Source organism: Corvus hawaiiensis, chromosome 2 (assembly GCF_020740725.1).
Source record: "Corvus hawaiiensis isolate bCorHaw1 chromosome 2, bCorHaw1.pri.cur, whole genome shotgun sequence".
NCBI classification, from domain to species: Eukaryota; Metazoa; Chordata; class Aves; order Passeriformes; family Corvidae; genus Corvus; species Corvus hawaiiensis.
In genome coordinates, this window is record NC_063214.1 from 103,318,193 (window position 1) to 103,332,166 (window position 13,974).

Genomic DNA, 13,974 nt, shown 5'->3' on the forward strand with positions numbered 1-13,974 from the left:
AGAATCTTAGAACGCTTCATCTTATCCATTTCAGCATACCTAAACAAAGGATGCAAAACTGAGCTAGTCTTACATGGCCTGCTGATCATCTTTACATCAGGTGGGATAACAGTAGTAAAATGTAGAATCAGCCTGCCTGAACCCTCCCATATAGCTTTATCTCCTTTTCTGTAGCCATTGTAACCATAATATGACAGACATTCAGGTAATGAAAAATAAATGAACTTACATTTTGGTGAAAAGACTAGCAATTTAGAGAGAAGTGCAAATCAATTATTTCTGGAAAAAGAGAGGGAGATCTTAACATTTCATTTGACACATTTACACAATGTGACCAATTTATACAGACTTCCTCCAGACAAATGATTCATTTGATTTATGACAGCCTTTGAAGTTTTGCCTGCTATCAAGGCTACCAAACTTTTTCTGCTGATAACATGAGTCAATGCTGATTATATAAGTATGCTTTTCATGGCACTTTGGGAAGATATAAAAACTGTAAAGCGCATGGAAGTCTTAACTTGAGGCCTTCAATTAATTCAGTTTGATTTTGATCTCAAAGTTTTCTTTTGAGAAAAGATAAGGATTTGATTTACTCAGTGCATTATTTCACATCTGTATTTTCTACATTCATTGTTTCTGAGAGATGAGTCTATCAACTTTTTGAGAAACATGTTCACTTTAGCCATACAAAATACACAGAAATGCAGCTGCTGATACATGCTCTGTAATGTGAAAAGAATGAGTAATGCAATGTGCAAGGGGTGTAGAGAGAGAACAGGGTATTCTCTGGTGTTTCTGTGCATGGTCAACAACGGCCTTTTGAGGTCACACAATACTGATTGAGTGCTGAGCCTGATTTCATATACAACAACTTTTAAATTTCCTCCTTTTTTCATTGACTGAAGTAAGATCTCTTCTCCCTGGACAAGTGAAGGCTCAAGGGGCCTCATAACAGTAGCTGTATACTTAAAGGGCCCCTACAAACAGATGGTCTCTTCACAAGCAGCCACATGGAGAAGACAAGGAGCAACAGGTACAAGTTGCAGTGGGAGACATTTCACTTCAATGTAATAAAGACACCTTTTATGGTGGGAACAATAATTTACTAAAATAGCCTCCCCGGGGACCAGGGAGAGTTCTCATTACTTTACATCTTCAAGATGCAATTAGACAGATAGTCTACATCGTCATCTAGGCTCCCTTCTGCATGAAAGGTTGAAACAGATCATCTTGCGAGGTGCCTCCCTCACAAAGTGTGGTGTTCTACATCTGATGGTTTATTAACCACTCTTATTAGTTAAAGAGTTGTATCTGTAAATGATTCATTCTTTTAAGTATGGCTCTGTGTGCATGTGTGTGCATGTGTGTACATATGGAGGTGTTTCAGCAAATACTCCAGTGAAATGAACCTACAGGTTAGCTTGGCTTCCCATTCTAGCTCGCTGAGCTCCACGGCTATATTTTGAGCTGATTTGCCCAGTGTGAAACTATTTCAATTATGCAACTGTTCCCTGATTTTGAACACTACAGTGTCATTAACTATTATTATACAAAACTGAGTTATGTACAGGAGAGGATAACTGACATCTCTCTAATTCATACTGGCCTGGTCCACTCTTTCCTGTATCTCCAGATGTTTGGAAAACAAAGCCTGGAAAGAAGTGCCCACCCTCAGGATGTTAGGCTCTCTCAGAGTGGGGGCCTTTGACTCCCTAGTTCTGTACATGAGCTGGTTCGCCCTGTGCATAAACATGCAAGTCTGTGAGATGGCCAAGAAAATAATTGTGCAAATAGCTGAGGAGGGGCCAGGAGAACCGTGCCCTACATTGCCTGTGTAACTATGACAAGAGAGGCTTGACTCTAAATTGCTGTTACACTCTAATAGGAAAAACAAGCTGGTTTTGGTAAGCCTTTCACTTCGTTGTAACTGTTCATGCAGGAGATGGGATATACATTTTGGAAATTACATATTCTAGATAATTACTGAATACTGAAATGACTGTTCCATTAACTTCTATTTTTTTCATTTGTTTCTGCCAGAGTGGTTGCTATTGAACATATAAAACTAGCTTTTACCCATGATTTTTGTAATTAATAAGGAACTTATTTTACTTTATAACTCAGTATCTCTGTTTTCTTTCTTTCGTAATAATGTATTTGTTCCTGAAGTTAACAGTGATGCAAATCTTCCAAAGTCTTTGTTTCCATAGTAACCACCTTACTTCAACTGAAAGACCCAAATCACATGCCAAACACAAGGCCCTAAAATGCTTTAAATTACTCATTTAACTAATTAAAAAAAAAACTGATAAAACAAATTTTCTTAATAGAGATAAAAGAGTAATAATGCCTACTTTGTACTTTCCCTATATGAATTTCAATTACTTTTACAAGAGGAAAACATCCTGCTCCTTATTTTATAGATTATTCAATTTCCCTAAGGTCAAATGCCTTTAATCAAATATGCACTTAAGGCTGCGCTATTTTTCCTACTGAGTCAATGAGCTTTAAATGAGAGTCATCAGAAGCCAGTAAAGTTAAGAAGATCCCTCCCATTATGGATACTATATGCTGGTAAAATTTTTATTCAGGCAAGTAATCTGGCTGCTCAAGATAATGGTTATTACTTGTTTGAGTGGTATCAGCTATTTCTCAAACAACATGTACATGGTTACTGAAGACAGTAAAAGCAAAGATGCCTAGGTTTGACATAACAGAGGTGTGTTGCCCTTGCCCCAGTCCATTGACATGTGGTCAAATGAAAACTTACTGGATGAACATTACCAATTCAGATTTCTAAACTAACCCCTTGGAAACATATTACCAAAAAAAAAAAAAAAAAAAAAAAAAATACTGCCTTGCTGCTGAATGTAAATTTGAATCTGCGTGTCTGAAGAAAGATTTCAATAGTTCTTGATGTAGTTTGTCCAGACCTTTAAGGTTGTCCCCTCTCATTATTAAATATGTGCTGTGGTATGTCTTCACTGTATGACACTAGCTGCTGGGTGCTTTTCAAAGTAAATAGAAATATGGTATGTTTCATCTTGCAGAGTTCCCTAAAGGTAACCTCAGAAATGTCTTAGGTACAAATGAAATTTGTACATCAAAAATGTTTTTGAGACTCAGGGCCAAACAACTAGCATGAAATCAAATATGAATGAAAGAAAGAAAAGGGAAATGAAAGAAAAGGGAATCAGTAGAAGCAATGGATTTCACAACTTGGTGATTTTCTCTAAGGAAACACCATATTTTAGCAAAACAGCTGTTAACCCTGACAGCTGCAGAAGGCCCCACGGATCCTGTGGACAAGGAGCTGGCCATGTGCTCTCACAGCAAAGGTGGCTGTTGTTGCCTTGAAGGTTTAAATGATGAAGATGTTGCACAAAGGGGCTGTGAGGTTCTATTCTTGAAGACAGTCAAAACAGTTAGTCACTAGGCAACCTGTCTGCATTGTGAAAGGTGCTGCTGACTAGAAAACTTCCAGAGGTCTCTTCCAAACTCAATTATTCTCTAACTCTCTAATTGAGACACTTGTTTTTATAAATCATAAATGTTACTGAAATTCTGAAAATCTATAGATAATTAGTTGAGCCATAAATAATTTTTATATAAAGAACTTAATGAAATATATTTTTAGAAGCTAAGTTTATCATATATTACTAATATATGATCATCATTATACGAGATAAGTGACAATGTTTTATACATTTGACTGCATTATTCAAAATACGTTGTAAACCATGAGAGCATAATATGGATATATAGATTTTTCCATTAACTTAATTTAATCTATTCTTTGAATTTTTATCTTCTGCAGGATATCAAGCTCCAGTGAATAAAATTATTTTTGGGTAGTTACAGTTACAGAAACAGCACACTTTTTCTGCTCTGCCTGGAATCTTTAACAAAGAATAAGACTGTAATTTATTAAGGGATGTTTTCTGTTTTCAGTGCACTTATGGGAGATAAAAAAACAGAACAGGAATTGCAAGGCATCTTCAGCCTTACCTATTTCATGTACTCGACTGAATAGAGAAATCTGATTTATTTTCCTCCATTCAGAGTTGGCTGAGGACTTCAACCATGGGTAGAAATCTGCCACTCTTTTTTCAGAACTTAGTCTGCCAGCACATGGCATCAGACAGTTGTGGTTCAGTGCTCCTGCGCTGAGCTAACAGGGATGAAAGTTTCAAAGAGCTTTAAATTAAAAGCACATTAATGGAGGGACAGACTCAGACCTGCTTTTAACTGCCTTTAACATTTACTTGCTTGATATGAAAGCTGTAGGGCAAAAGGAAGATAAAGCCTTAAAATGTGTGTGGATTACTCTACATAGGAGTACAAAAGCAATTGACTGAATTTAGTCCTTTACAGTGTTAGAAAACTGTAAAGAGAGAACCACCTACATGAATTACAATGCTTATATAAAACTTATGCCTACTTCTCAGTTTTCCCTGAACAGTCTGGCTGCCCTGGTTTTCTCTGCCCCATTAAATTGTGCGCTTTTTTTTCACAGTCAAAAACGTTACTTAACTGAAGTGAAATCCTTAAATCTTTTAAGGGTATACAGTATGGGTCTCCTAATTAGGACATCCTGTAGAAACACAATTTAAAAAAAAACTGGAGAAAGGGGAAAGAAATACTACATCATACTTTGTACTGAAATAATGCCCCAATTAAATAAAAATGTAAGCTAAAATTTGCATGCTCTCCATTTTTCCCTAGAGGTCTTGCATAAGGCTAAATGCATTTTCAGTTTAGTCCCCCAGATTTAAAAAAAATTGTGTGCTATTGTGCATCAGAGCTGTAATTAGTCATTTTGATAATAACAATGGATTTTTTAATTTCACACCAGGCTGATCATTACTTGAAACCATTTATTTCAGTTCAGCACATCCCCTGTTAATTGGAATGTTTTGCTAGTGGTGTGTTCCCATTAAGATACAGTCTTGTCATTATGGCCATTAGGTTTGACCTCTTCTCTTGAACTGAACCCAGGAAACAGCAGTCCGGAATCCATGCATATAGACAGCTGGATTCAGATACACTAACAGCTATCCTCTTGTTCCTCTGTGAGCTATAGGTGAAATAAAGGAATTAGTATGCAAAATGTTGCAGTCTCTCTTGCATGAGGTCAGATTCTGCAATTACTGTGGTCATACCTGGCCTTAGAAAGTGGAGAATTTATAATGTCTGCCTGCAGCAAGGTTTTAAAAGTAGAAGTTTTGCTATAAACAAAAGGGCTAAATCCAGCCATTAGTTGAATGTTAAGAATCGGATGATTTTGAGAGATGTAACTCAGTGCATAATTTATCCTCAGCTATTTAGAACATATTTCAGACTTTTTGAAGCTGTTACTCATATCAGCAGGGATTGTAGTTTCCATCTGTGATTATGCGTATTTGACATTTCCCATTATTAGATCCTTATTTCACATACTGCAATGTGAAACTTGAGTTATATCAGATTAAATTTTCCAGTTGCAGTATTTCCTTGGCCTGATTTTATTTAATTTTTATTTTTGTAGAAATGTCAGATAAAACCACCAGCTAATTTCACAAAACAAGTTATAGAAAATGTGCTGCCATCAATGATAAAGTCTTACTCTGCTGCTTCAGTGCTTTGAAAGCTGGACTTAAATTTAGCAGGAGATATTTTTGTGCCAGGTATTTGCCTTTTTGCCTTTAGTCTTTCCAAATTTAGATGAGGTCTGAAAAAACTGTACATCACAGTTTTGCAACTAAGAATTCTGAAGACTGTCAACACTAGGTGAGCTCCAGACTCCCAGCTGACCAGACGGGATGTGTGCTATAATGGTACAGGTCAGGGCTACTCAAACTCCACTAAAATATCCTTGTAATGACTTCTCCCACCTGATGACCTAAGTCAGGGTCATATTCCAGATCTAAAAGCAGAGAGAGTTTGTCTCACCTGTGCCCCTAGTTCCCCTCCCTTGGGAGCACACTTGTTAATGCAGAGAAGTTCAACTGAAAATCGAAATTATACAAGCACCATAAGTTAGAAACAGAGAAAGGAATATGACAAATACATGGAACTAGGTAGGTTAGCAATAGATAAAAAATGCTTCTGGCGAGGCTAGATTGGAAGGAGGTGCTGGGAAGAAATGGGGATGGATAACTAGAAAAGTGAGCAGACAGTCGCTGTGAAAAAGGGTGTTGAGACTGGAAGCCTCTCTGGAAGTACAACCAGAAAAGAGCCTCAACTGAGAGGGCAAAATAGTAATGTAGATACTGGAAATGATAACCTCAGGAATGAAAAAGGGGAAGAGATGGTGGAAAGATAAGGTGATTGGAAGAAGAAACAGCAGAAAAAGGACCAAGAAAAAGTCAGCAGAGTGGGATGAGAATATACAAATGGGAATTACTGTGTTGGGTAAGCAGCTGGGAAAATAAAGCCTTGCAGAGTAGAACCACTAGGACAAGAGACCAGGGAGGGCAGAGCCCTGAGTGGAACAGTGGTCTGTGGGATGGCAGGGGCTTACCGAATATAGCTGAGCATCCATGGAAGTTGGAGCAGTCTGGGAACCAAAGGAAAAGGTTCAGAATAAATACAGATGTAGAAGCAGGGAAATACTAATCTCGGGACATGGATGCTGAGCCTGTACAACTGGAAAAGGATTTGAGCAGACAAGGCGACTGAGACTGGGTGTCAGCAAAGAGGAAGATCAAGTCTAGGGAAGGGAGATGGGAGTCAGAAATTAGACTCCATCAGAGGAAAAGGCCTCTAGGTGAATAATTTTGCAGGACTTTGTGTGGTTTTATTTAACAGGGAAAAAAGTCAGCACCAGATATCTTTCTAATAAATCTCAAATGATCCCTATGATATCAGCTATATTTTCCCATTTAGTATAACATTTCCATCTGCCAGCAGATGTGTAATCATATATTACAACAGAATCACATAAATGAGACCAACAGAGACAACAGGTCTCTCACCAGAGAGTCTGGTTTTATTATCCCTCACAAATCTTTTTTGTGACCTTGGGAATACTTCTTACATGCAAAATGTGAGACGTAAAAACCAGAAATGGTCCAATGGTAGTCTTTGGAAATGCTGCTCTTTTGTAGGCACTTAAAAAGGCAAAAATCAAAGGATCCTTTACTCTTCTAAAATATCAACTTGTGATTTCTATGAGTTTTTCCATCGATTTGATTTAGGTAGGATTTCACCCCTTCATTGTTTGTAAAGGAAACTGAAATAAAGCACTTGTTCTCCTAGTCCAGCTTTTAATTAACAAAAGACTTCAATGTTAATGTGATTATTTGGGTTTTCATTCCATACCTCAGTGTAAGGATCAAGAATTTGGTCTCTTTAATAGGTTTTTTTTTTTCTTTTCTGACATTACCAATCAAAGAAGAAGTTAAAGTGGTTTCATTTCCCACAATACAATCATTTAACAAAATGTGTTTTCTCACTTTCATGGTTTAACCCCAGCTGTCAGCTAAGTACCAGCAGCCAGGTTGGCCAGGACCTCAAGAATCATGTGGCTCAAACATCCTTGGCAAAAGCACCGTCTAGACAAGATGGTCCAGCACCCTGACCTGCAGAATCTTAAAACCGTCCAACACTGGGGAGTCCAACACCACTACCCTGAGGAGATTATTCCAATCACTGATTGTGAAAAATTTTCCTTTCATGTCTAATCAGAATCTCCCCAGTAGTAACTTGGACCCATTACCTCTCATTTTTCCATGGGACTCCTCGTAAAAAGAAGTCTCTATCCTCTTTGTAAACACCTTTTAAATACTGAAACATGATGATAAGGTCTCCCCTAAGCCTTCTTTTCAGAAGGCTAAACAAACCCACTTAGCTGGAGTGAAATCCTTAATTCATTTGAGGATATAGAGTATGGGTCTCCTAATTAGTACATCTCAATTTGAAAAAAAACTGGAGAAAGAGTAAAGAAAGTCCTTGTTTTAGGCTAAGCACTACTTAGCAACAACAAGTCATCAACATGTTCTCAACATTATTCTCACACTAAATCCAAAATTTAGCACTGTCCCAGTCTGACTCTGCCAGCTGGCTTTAGAGATATTTTTGTATTTAACACTTGTCATATGTAAAAGGTGAAATGTTCTCCTCCAATACTTGTATTCAGTGCTAGCCGTTTCTCTTACCCTGCTAGATATTGCTGTTTGTTCAAGGAATAAGTCACTGTCTGGAATAAAAACTGTTTTTGAAAATAAAATTCATATGCCTGACTTAACCTGCACAGAGAAATCCCAGCAAATCCCAATTCCCTTGTGAAAAAAATACTTAAGCATAACAAGATTTACCACTTCTTGAAAAGATTCTGGAAATGGCATAGTGCAAAATCAGCATGCTTTTAAAAGCAACAGGTTTACTCTGTTACTTTCTTATTAGTCTTAAGGAAGAAACATTCCTGACTTTTAACATCCAGAAAAGAAAAAAATGAAGAAATCACAATGAGAGCTGCACTATTTTGAGCACAGGCTGGCATAAGAAAAACCCCTACAGAGCAAGTTTTTCACATAAGTTTTTCTTGACTTTTATTCCCAGGAGTGATGTTTATTCTATGGCCTTTGCCACTTCACATCACTGAATATTTCAGTTCTTTCATCTATAAAAGAAAAGAAAAAGTAACGTTGGCCTAACTCTCTTTCATGACACAATGCAAAACTGGCCTCAGGCAGTACCCAGAGGCCTTCCACAGCCACCCTTCACGCACTGGTACTTGCTGGTTTTCATGGGGTGGGAACAGGCACTACAAATGTCCTGACAGACTTCACATGTTAATTCTCCCCATTGACTGAGACTGGTTACAAGTGTTACAACAACACTGAACATGAGGAGTCCTGTAGTCTCTAGTATGATACTGTCACTTACTGTCTGCGATGACAAGGCCAGTTTAAGAAATACGGGTTTGCCCTCCCCACTACTCTAATCCTGCAGCACTCTGTGCAGCTATGCTGTCAGCCAGGTGTGGGTTAAACCTCTGGAACAAAGTAGGGAATAATAATTATCCTTTAAAAGCATGTATAAAAAACCCTTTTTGCAGCATCTCCACAGACAGTTGTAGCAGAAAAACTGAGGAGCTGATGAGCTGTGACAGGGCGGGAAGAGCGAGCTGCTGAAGGGTCAGAAATTGCCAGGCGGTCTTCATGCCAAGGGCAGCATCTTGTGGATTCACTAAAAAGTAATCTTGACTCACTAAGTCCCTTTAGCACTTTAAAATACACTTACATAGATCACTATTTTCACTGATGTTGTGATATTAAAAGGAGAGAGAAATTTACTAACAAAAAATGAAAAGTCAGCATCTGATACTACATGTGATGCTAAAAAAGAAAGGGAGGGAATAGAGCAACTGTACAACTGCTGCCAGTTTTCAGGAAATCTCATGCCGAGGTGTGTGATCATCTCTTTGGTCAAACATTATTCAATTTGCAAAACAGCCAGTCGATTCCAGATGCAAATTAATGTTACTTATTCATTAGATCTGATAATTTAATGACATTCTATTTACGTATTTTGAACTGGCATGACGACTTCTGCCATGAATGCCTGTCTTCCCTTCTATTTTAAAGTTATGTATGTGGCCAAAAGGTTTGCTCTACTTCAAATTACAAAACCAATGCTCTCATTTACTGGCACCTCTTATTTCACATGACCACTGGGAATGTATTCATTATGGGATGAGTATAAATTTCTGTTCAGGAAACTGAATTATTAATGCAGGTTTCCTTACCTGGCCTGCCATGGCACTACAGAGTGATACTGCCACAGCTCCTGAATTCTCAGCAAGTTCTGGACTCCAGGGTGGGGTTATTTCCTTGGTGAGAAAGAAATGAATTGATACAGAGAGAGTTGATGGCATCCTCGTATCTTTTATTTACGGTAGATGCAATTTTAAAGAGAGGAATTAGATAGCAAAGTCAGTGTGTGGTATGTGAATCAGAGGCTGGTTCTCAAATTCCAGAAAAGACTGCCTCATATAAAAACCCAGAATGTTTTTCAAAGTAGAGGAAGGACTCTGTTTAAGCTCATATCTCCAGACAGAGAATAACTCTTAGCTTTATCTGCCTTACCTTTTTTTTTTTTCTTTTTTGGCAGCTAGTGACTTAATTTCAAACGTTATTAAAATAACTTAAGAACATGCCATTGTTGAAAGGATCATTATTGCTCTCACCCTTTCATCAGCACTACAGCATGTGGGGGCATATAGCCAAGTACATCAAAATATAAATCCTACTGAAAACAAATCCTTCTCCAAGGTGCGTGATCGTAACAGCCAGCACCAGTGAGGAGGTGGATAACAAGCTATCATGAAGCAAGTAGTGAAACAGAACTATCTCTCCTATTAATGAGGTTTCAAATTACCTGAAATTACTCACAAAACTTCTCTAAGTGACATTTTCCTCAGAAGTTTCTAGAGCCTACACTATTTTCTTTAGGCTTATGACTGTTGAAAGTCTTGCAACCCCTCTGAAAATTAAGCAACCTTTTCTTGGAGATGTAATGATTAGTTTTTCCAGATGCCGTGGATTTGAAGGATTTTCAAGGCATGGATTAAACAACCAAAAAACTCAAACAAAACAAAACCAAAAACTAAAACTCCATTGGAAAAAATAAAGGGTAAGTTAAATCTCAGGTAGTCACAAGTATTTTATTTGCATGGTATTATAGTTCATTTATTTTTCTGGATGAGCAAACTACAACTGTAGAATGGTGGGTATCCTCAGAACACCTGTGTCACGAAGTACTGGGTCATTCAGAAAAATTCAGAATCAGCAGAAATATTTTAAACAATTGTTCCCTGGAAAAAATGGGTCCAACTAACTGTGTAGAGTTGTACTGGTGAAAGAGGGAAGAGGAGGGAGTGAAAATGTAGGTTTTCTAGCATTCTAGAGGGAGATAGTATATTGTGGATAGTGAAGAAAAGCCTTGTTTCCAACAGGGTTTCATGTAAATTCATCCTTCTAACTTTCATTTGACTGCCTATAATGCCTCCTTGCAACTTTCTTCCACATCTACAATACTTGCAAACTGAATGTCTAACTTCAAAGAAACAGAGACAGAAGTTAGACAGGCCAAAGTCCTATGAATTTCATTAAAATTTCTTGCTGAATGGGGAGTGAGAGCTCTGTTACTGATCCTGTTGAGGAGGAAACCCATGGTGCGAATTGAGCTGACTCAGGGCCTGCTGAAGCATCCATGTACCCTGGACACATCCCCTGTGCTGTCCAGCTGCTTTCTCAGCTGTTAGCCTGTGCAAAGGAAGAGGTATTGAGGGAATCCATACATGTTCAAGAAAGTATAGCAAGGAAGGAAAACTGAACCCATGGAGCATGAGAAGAAACTGGGTTTACTCAGAGCTGTAATTGAGGCACAAGCTGCTCTGCTCATAGCTTTGTTGGTCCTGCTGTCCATACAGCTGAATTTGTAAAGCACTTGCCACTTTTCCAGAGACTCCAGCCTGGACTGGAGCTGGGTGATGAACATCAGGAAAGGAGCTAATTTCTGGCCACAGGAAAAATAAAAGCAAAGAATAAATTCTTGTCTAAATTCCTGAGCATCAACTGCTCTGAAGGCAGAAAGGGTGGTATTGACCCCAGCTGGAAAGTGCTACAGTAAATACTGGTTGTATCCCAAAAATACTGCAGGGTACGACTACAAACAATTGTCTAGCACACCAAAATACCTGTGATATTGTATGCTATACATTACTACCAGGCATACTACATTGCAATACTGCAATATACTACTGCAGAAACACTAGGTGCAACAGGATAAATAAAAGCACAGTTTATGACCTGGAAAGGATTACAGACAAGTATTACAGTGAATGCAGCTTTGCATTCTTAGCACATTTTTTGTACTAGCACAGTTTCACACTCATATTTGCAATATTTGTGTGCCTGTCAATTTGGGAAAAGAGTCTAAATTAATGACAAAAGTCTGAATTGTCAAAACAATGCAGATAGATCTATGAACTGGCACATTTCGTTTAAGCACTTTTAAAGGAGGTTCACAAGAACTGCTCTATCCTAGAGAGCTGTTCTTTAGCTAATTCATTTAGAAGTATAATGCCAAGCACTCAGTTAATTCATCAAACCTTGGTAGGGAGACTTTGCCATTTGGGATGATAGTGCCCCATTTTTACATTGCAGGTGGAAAAGAGAGCCTTTTTCTCACCTCCTGGAATGGTTCAGAGGACTTAGGCTGGAATTCATCAAACTGCATAAGCATATGCTCACTCTTAAATTCCTTCGTAATTATGAGGACTGTTACTCAACACCAGGAATCCAGACGAACTACACCACTCTACAACATGCTAAATCCAAACAAAAAGCATACAAAGTAAATAAATAGACAGGTAATCAATTAATATGGTAATTATCACAGATAAAAAAGGACAAAAAACTACATTTTGAGCCTGCTAAAACCTCTTTCCTTCCTCAGTGCATGAGACATTTATCTGTAAATAAAATGTCATTAGTGAATAACTGTGAAGTTAAAAGAAGTTTGTAGTAATTAAAAGCAGAGCTGAGCACTGAAATACTCTCTCCAGGGATACTTATTCAAATACTGCCTTGTTTAAATGTTAGAGACTTTAGGCTAAAACACAAATAGTGATAATTATCCATAGTCCACAGATGACTAATTGATTACTGATGAGTGATAGTTGGTTAAAATTAAACTAATTTATCAACTTTGTATATAAATATTACAGAGCATGCTTTTAAAACCGTAATTCATGATTAGAGAACTGTCCCAAATGTTTATAAGCCAAAAAACCATGAAACCAACATTTAGAATTTTTCCCTGAAGTTTTTAATTCTTACTATATTGTTATACAGTGGATCCAAAACTGAAATTAGTCATTAATTTTGAAATACCTGTGATAAATCAATCCATTTATAAGAAAATTGATACTGCATTTTTTCCTCTCTCTCCTGCTACAGAGTGGTGTCCCACATCAGAAGTCTGCTCTGCTAGATATTGTATCAATATAAGACAAAAATGCAGTTCTGGCCCAAAAGTAGCTAAACATTTCAAGCAAAGAGCCTAGCATTAAATGATCAAAAATTGATACCACCTTTTATTAGCATAATTTTTAAACTCCTTGACATATGACATTCTGAAAAAGCAAAAATTCAGACTTCACTACTTTGGAAGTGCTGTCTTTGAGCCTGAAGTGACCTTGCCCTGAAACAGATCATTGCTCTAGGTAAGAGGATTAAATATGAGAAATGGATATTTGGAAAATGGCAGCACTGAGACAATGACAAGATCAAGGAAGATGCAGCAGCAAAGTATCACCAAGTAGGCTGTTCAAAGGAACCAGGGGAAGCTGAAATTCAGGGAACATCAAAACAGGAGGATACTAAAGTAAAATGGCTGAAACAATATCCGGGACACACAATTTTGACATTAGTTCCTTGGACAATGAGGAACAAAATGAGCCAAGGATTAAATTCATGAGGAGTAGGAGCCTATATTGGGAATGATGTGTATAGACAAGCAAGAACTTGAGCATAAGAGCAGCTGTATGAGAAAAAGAAAGGTTAAAAATATGAGAAAATTCAACCTGTCTGAAAACACTGTTCTTTTGAATAACATACATATTCATACACAGACATAGGTATACAAAAATATATCTACCTGCGCATGGGTGTATATACACAGACACACACACACAGACTTGTCAGTGTCAGGTCAAAAATATCTTGACAAAATGAAAAAACCTCTGTGGATGTCCCATTCTGTGGATGCCCCATCCCTGCAAGTGTTCAAGGCCAGGTTGGACGGGGATCTAATGGGAGGCATTCCTGCCCATGGTGGGGTCGGGAGGTTAGGTCCTTTCAAACTCAAGCCCCATGAATGCAGATTGTTCAACCCATGTGACTGCCTGATTTTCTGCAAATTGCAGCAATTTTAAATTTTGTTTCAAGCTGTGTTTGTTTCTCCCCAGCTCTTTTGCCTTCA

The 13,974-nt window shown here is 37.8% G+C and overlaps 1 protein-coding gene across 4 annotated transcripts in view; it reads right to left on the reverse strand.

The window, feature by feature from the left end:
• MID1 (midline 1) overlaps window positions 1-13,974 on the reverse strand; it is a 249,910-nt gene that overhangs the window by 63,822 nt on the left and 172,114 nt on the right. For 3 of the 4 annotated variants that reach the window (XM_048329100.1, XM_048329093.1, XM_048329107.1), the window contains exon 3: window positions 9,734-9,817. The exons of the other annotated variant lie outside the window; for it this stretch is intronic. In XM_048329100.1, the coding sequence (XP_048185057.1) occupies window positions 9,734-9,817 (84 nt within the window). The remainder of the gene's footprint in view (window positions 1-9,733; window positions 9,818-13,974) is intronic. 4 annotated transcript variants of the gene reach the window in all.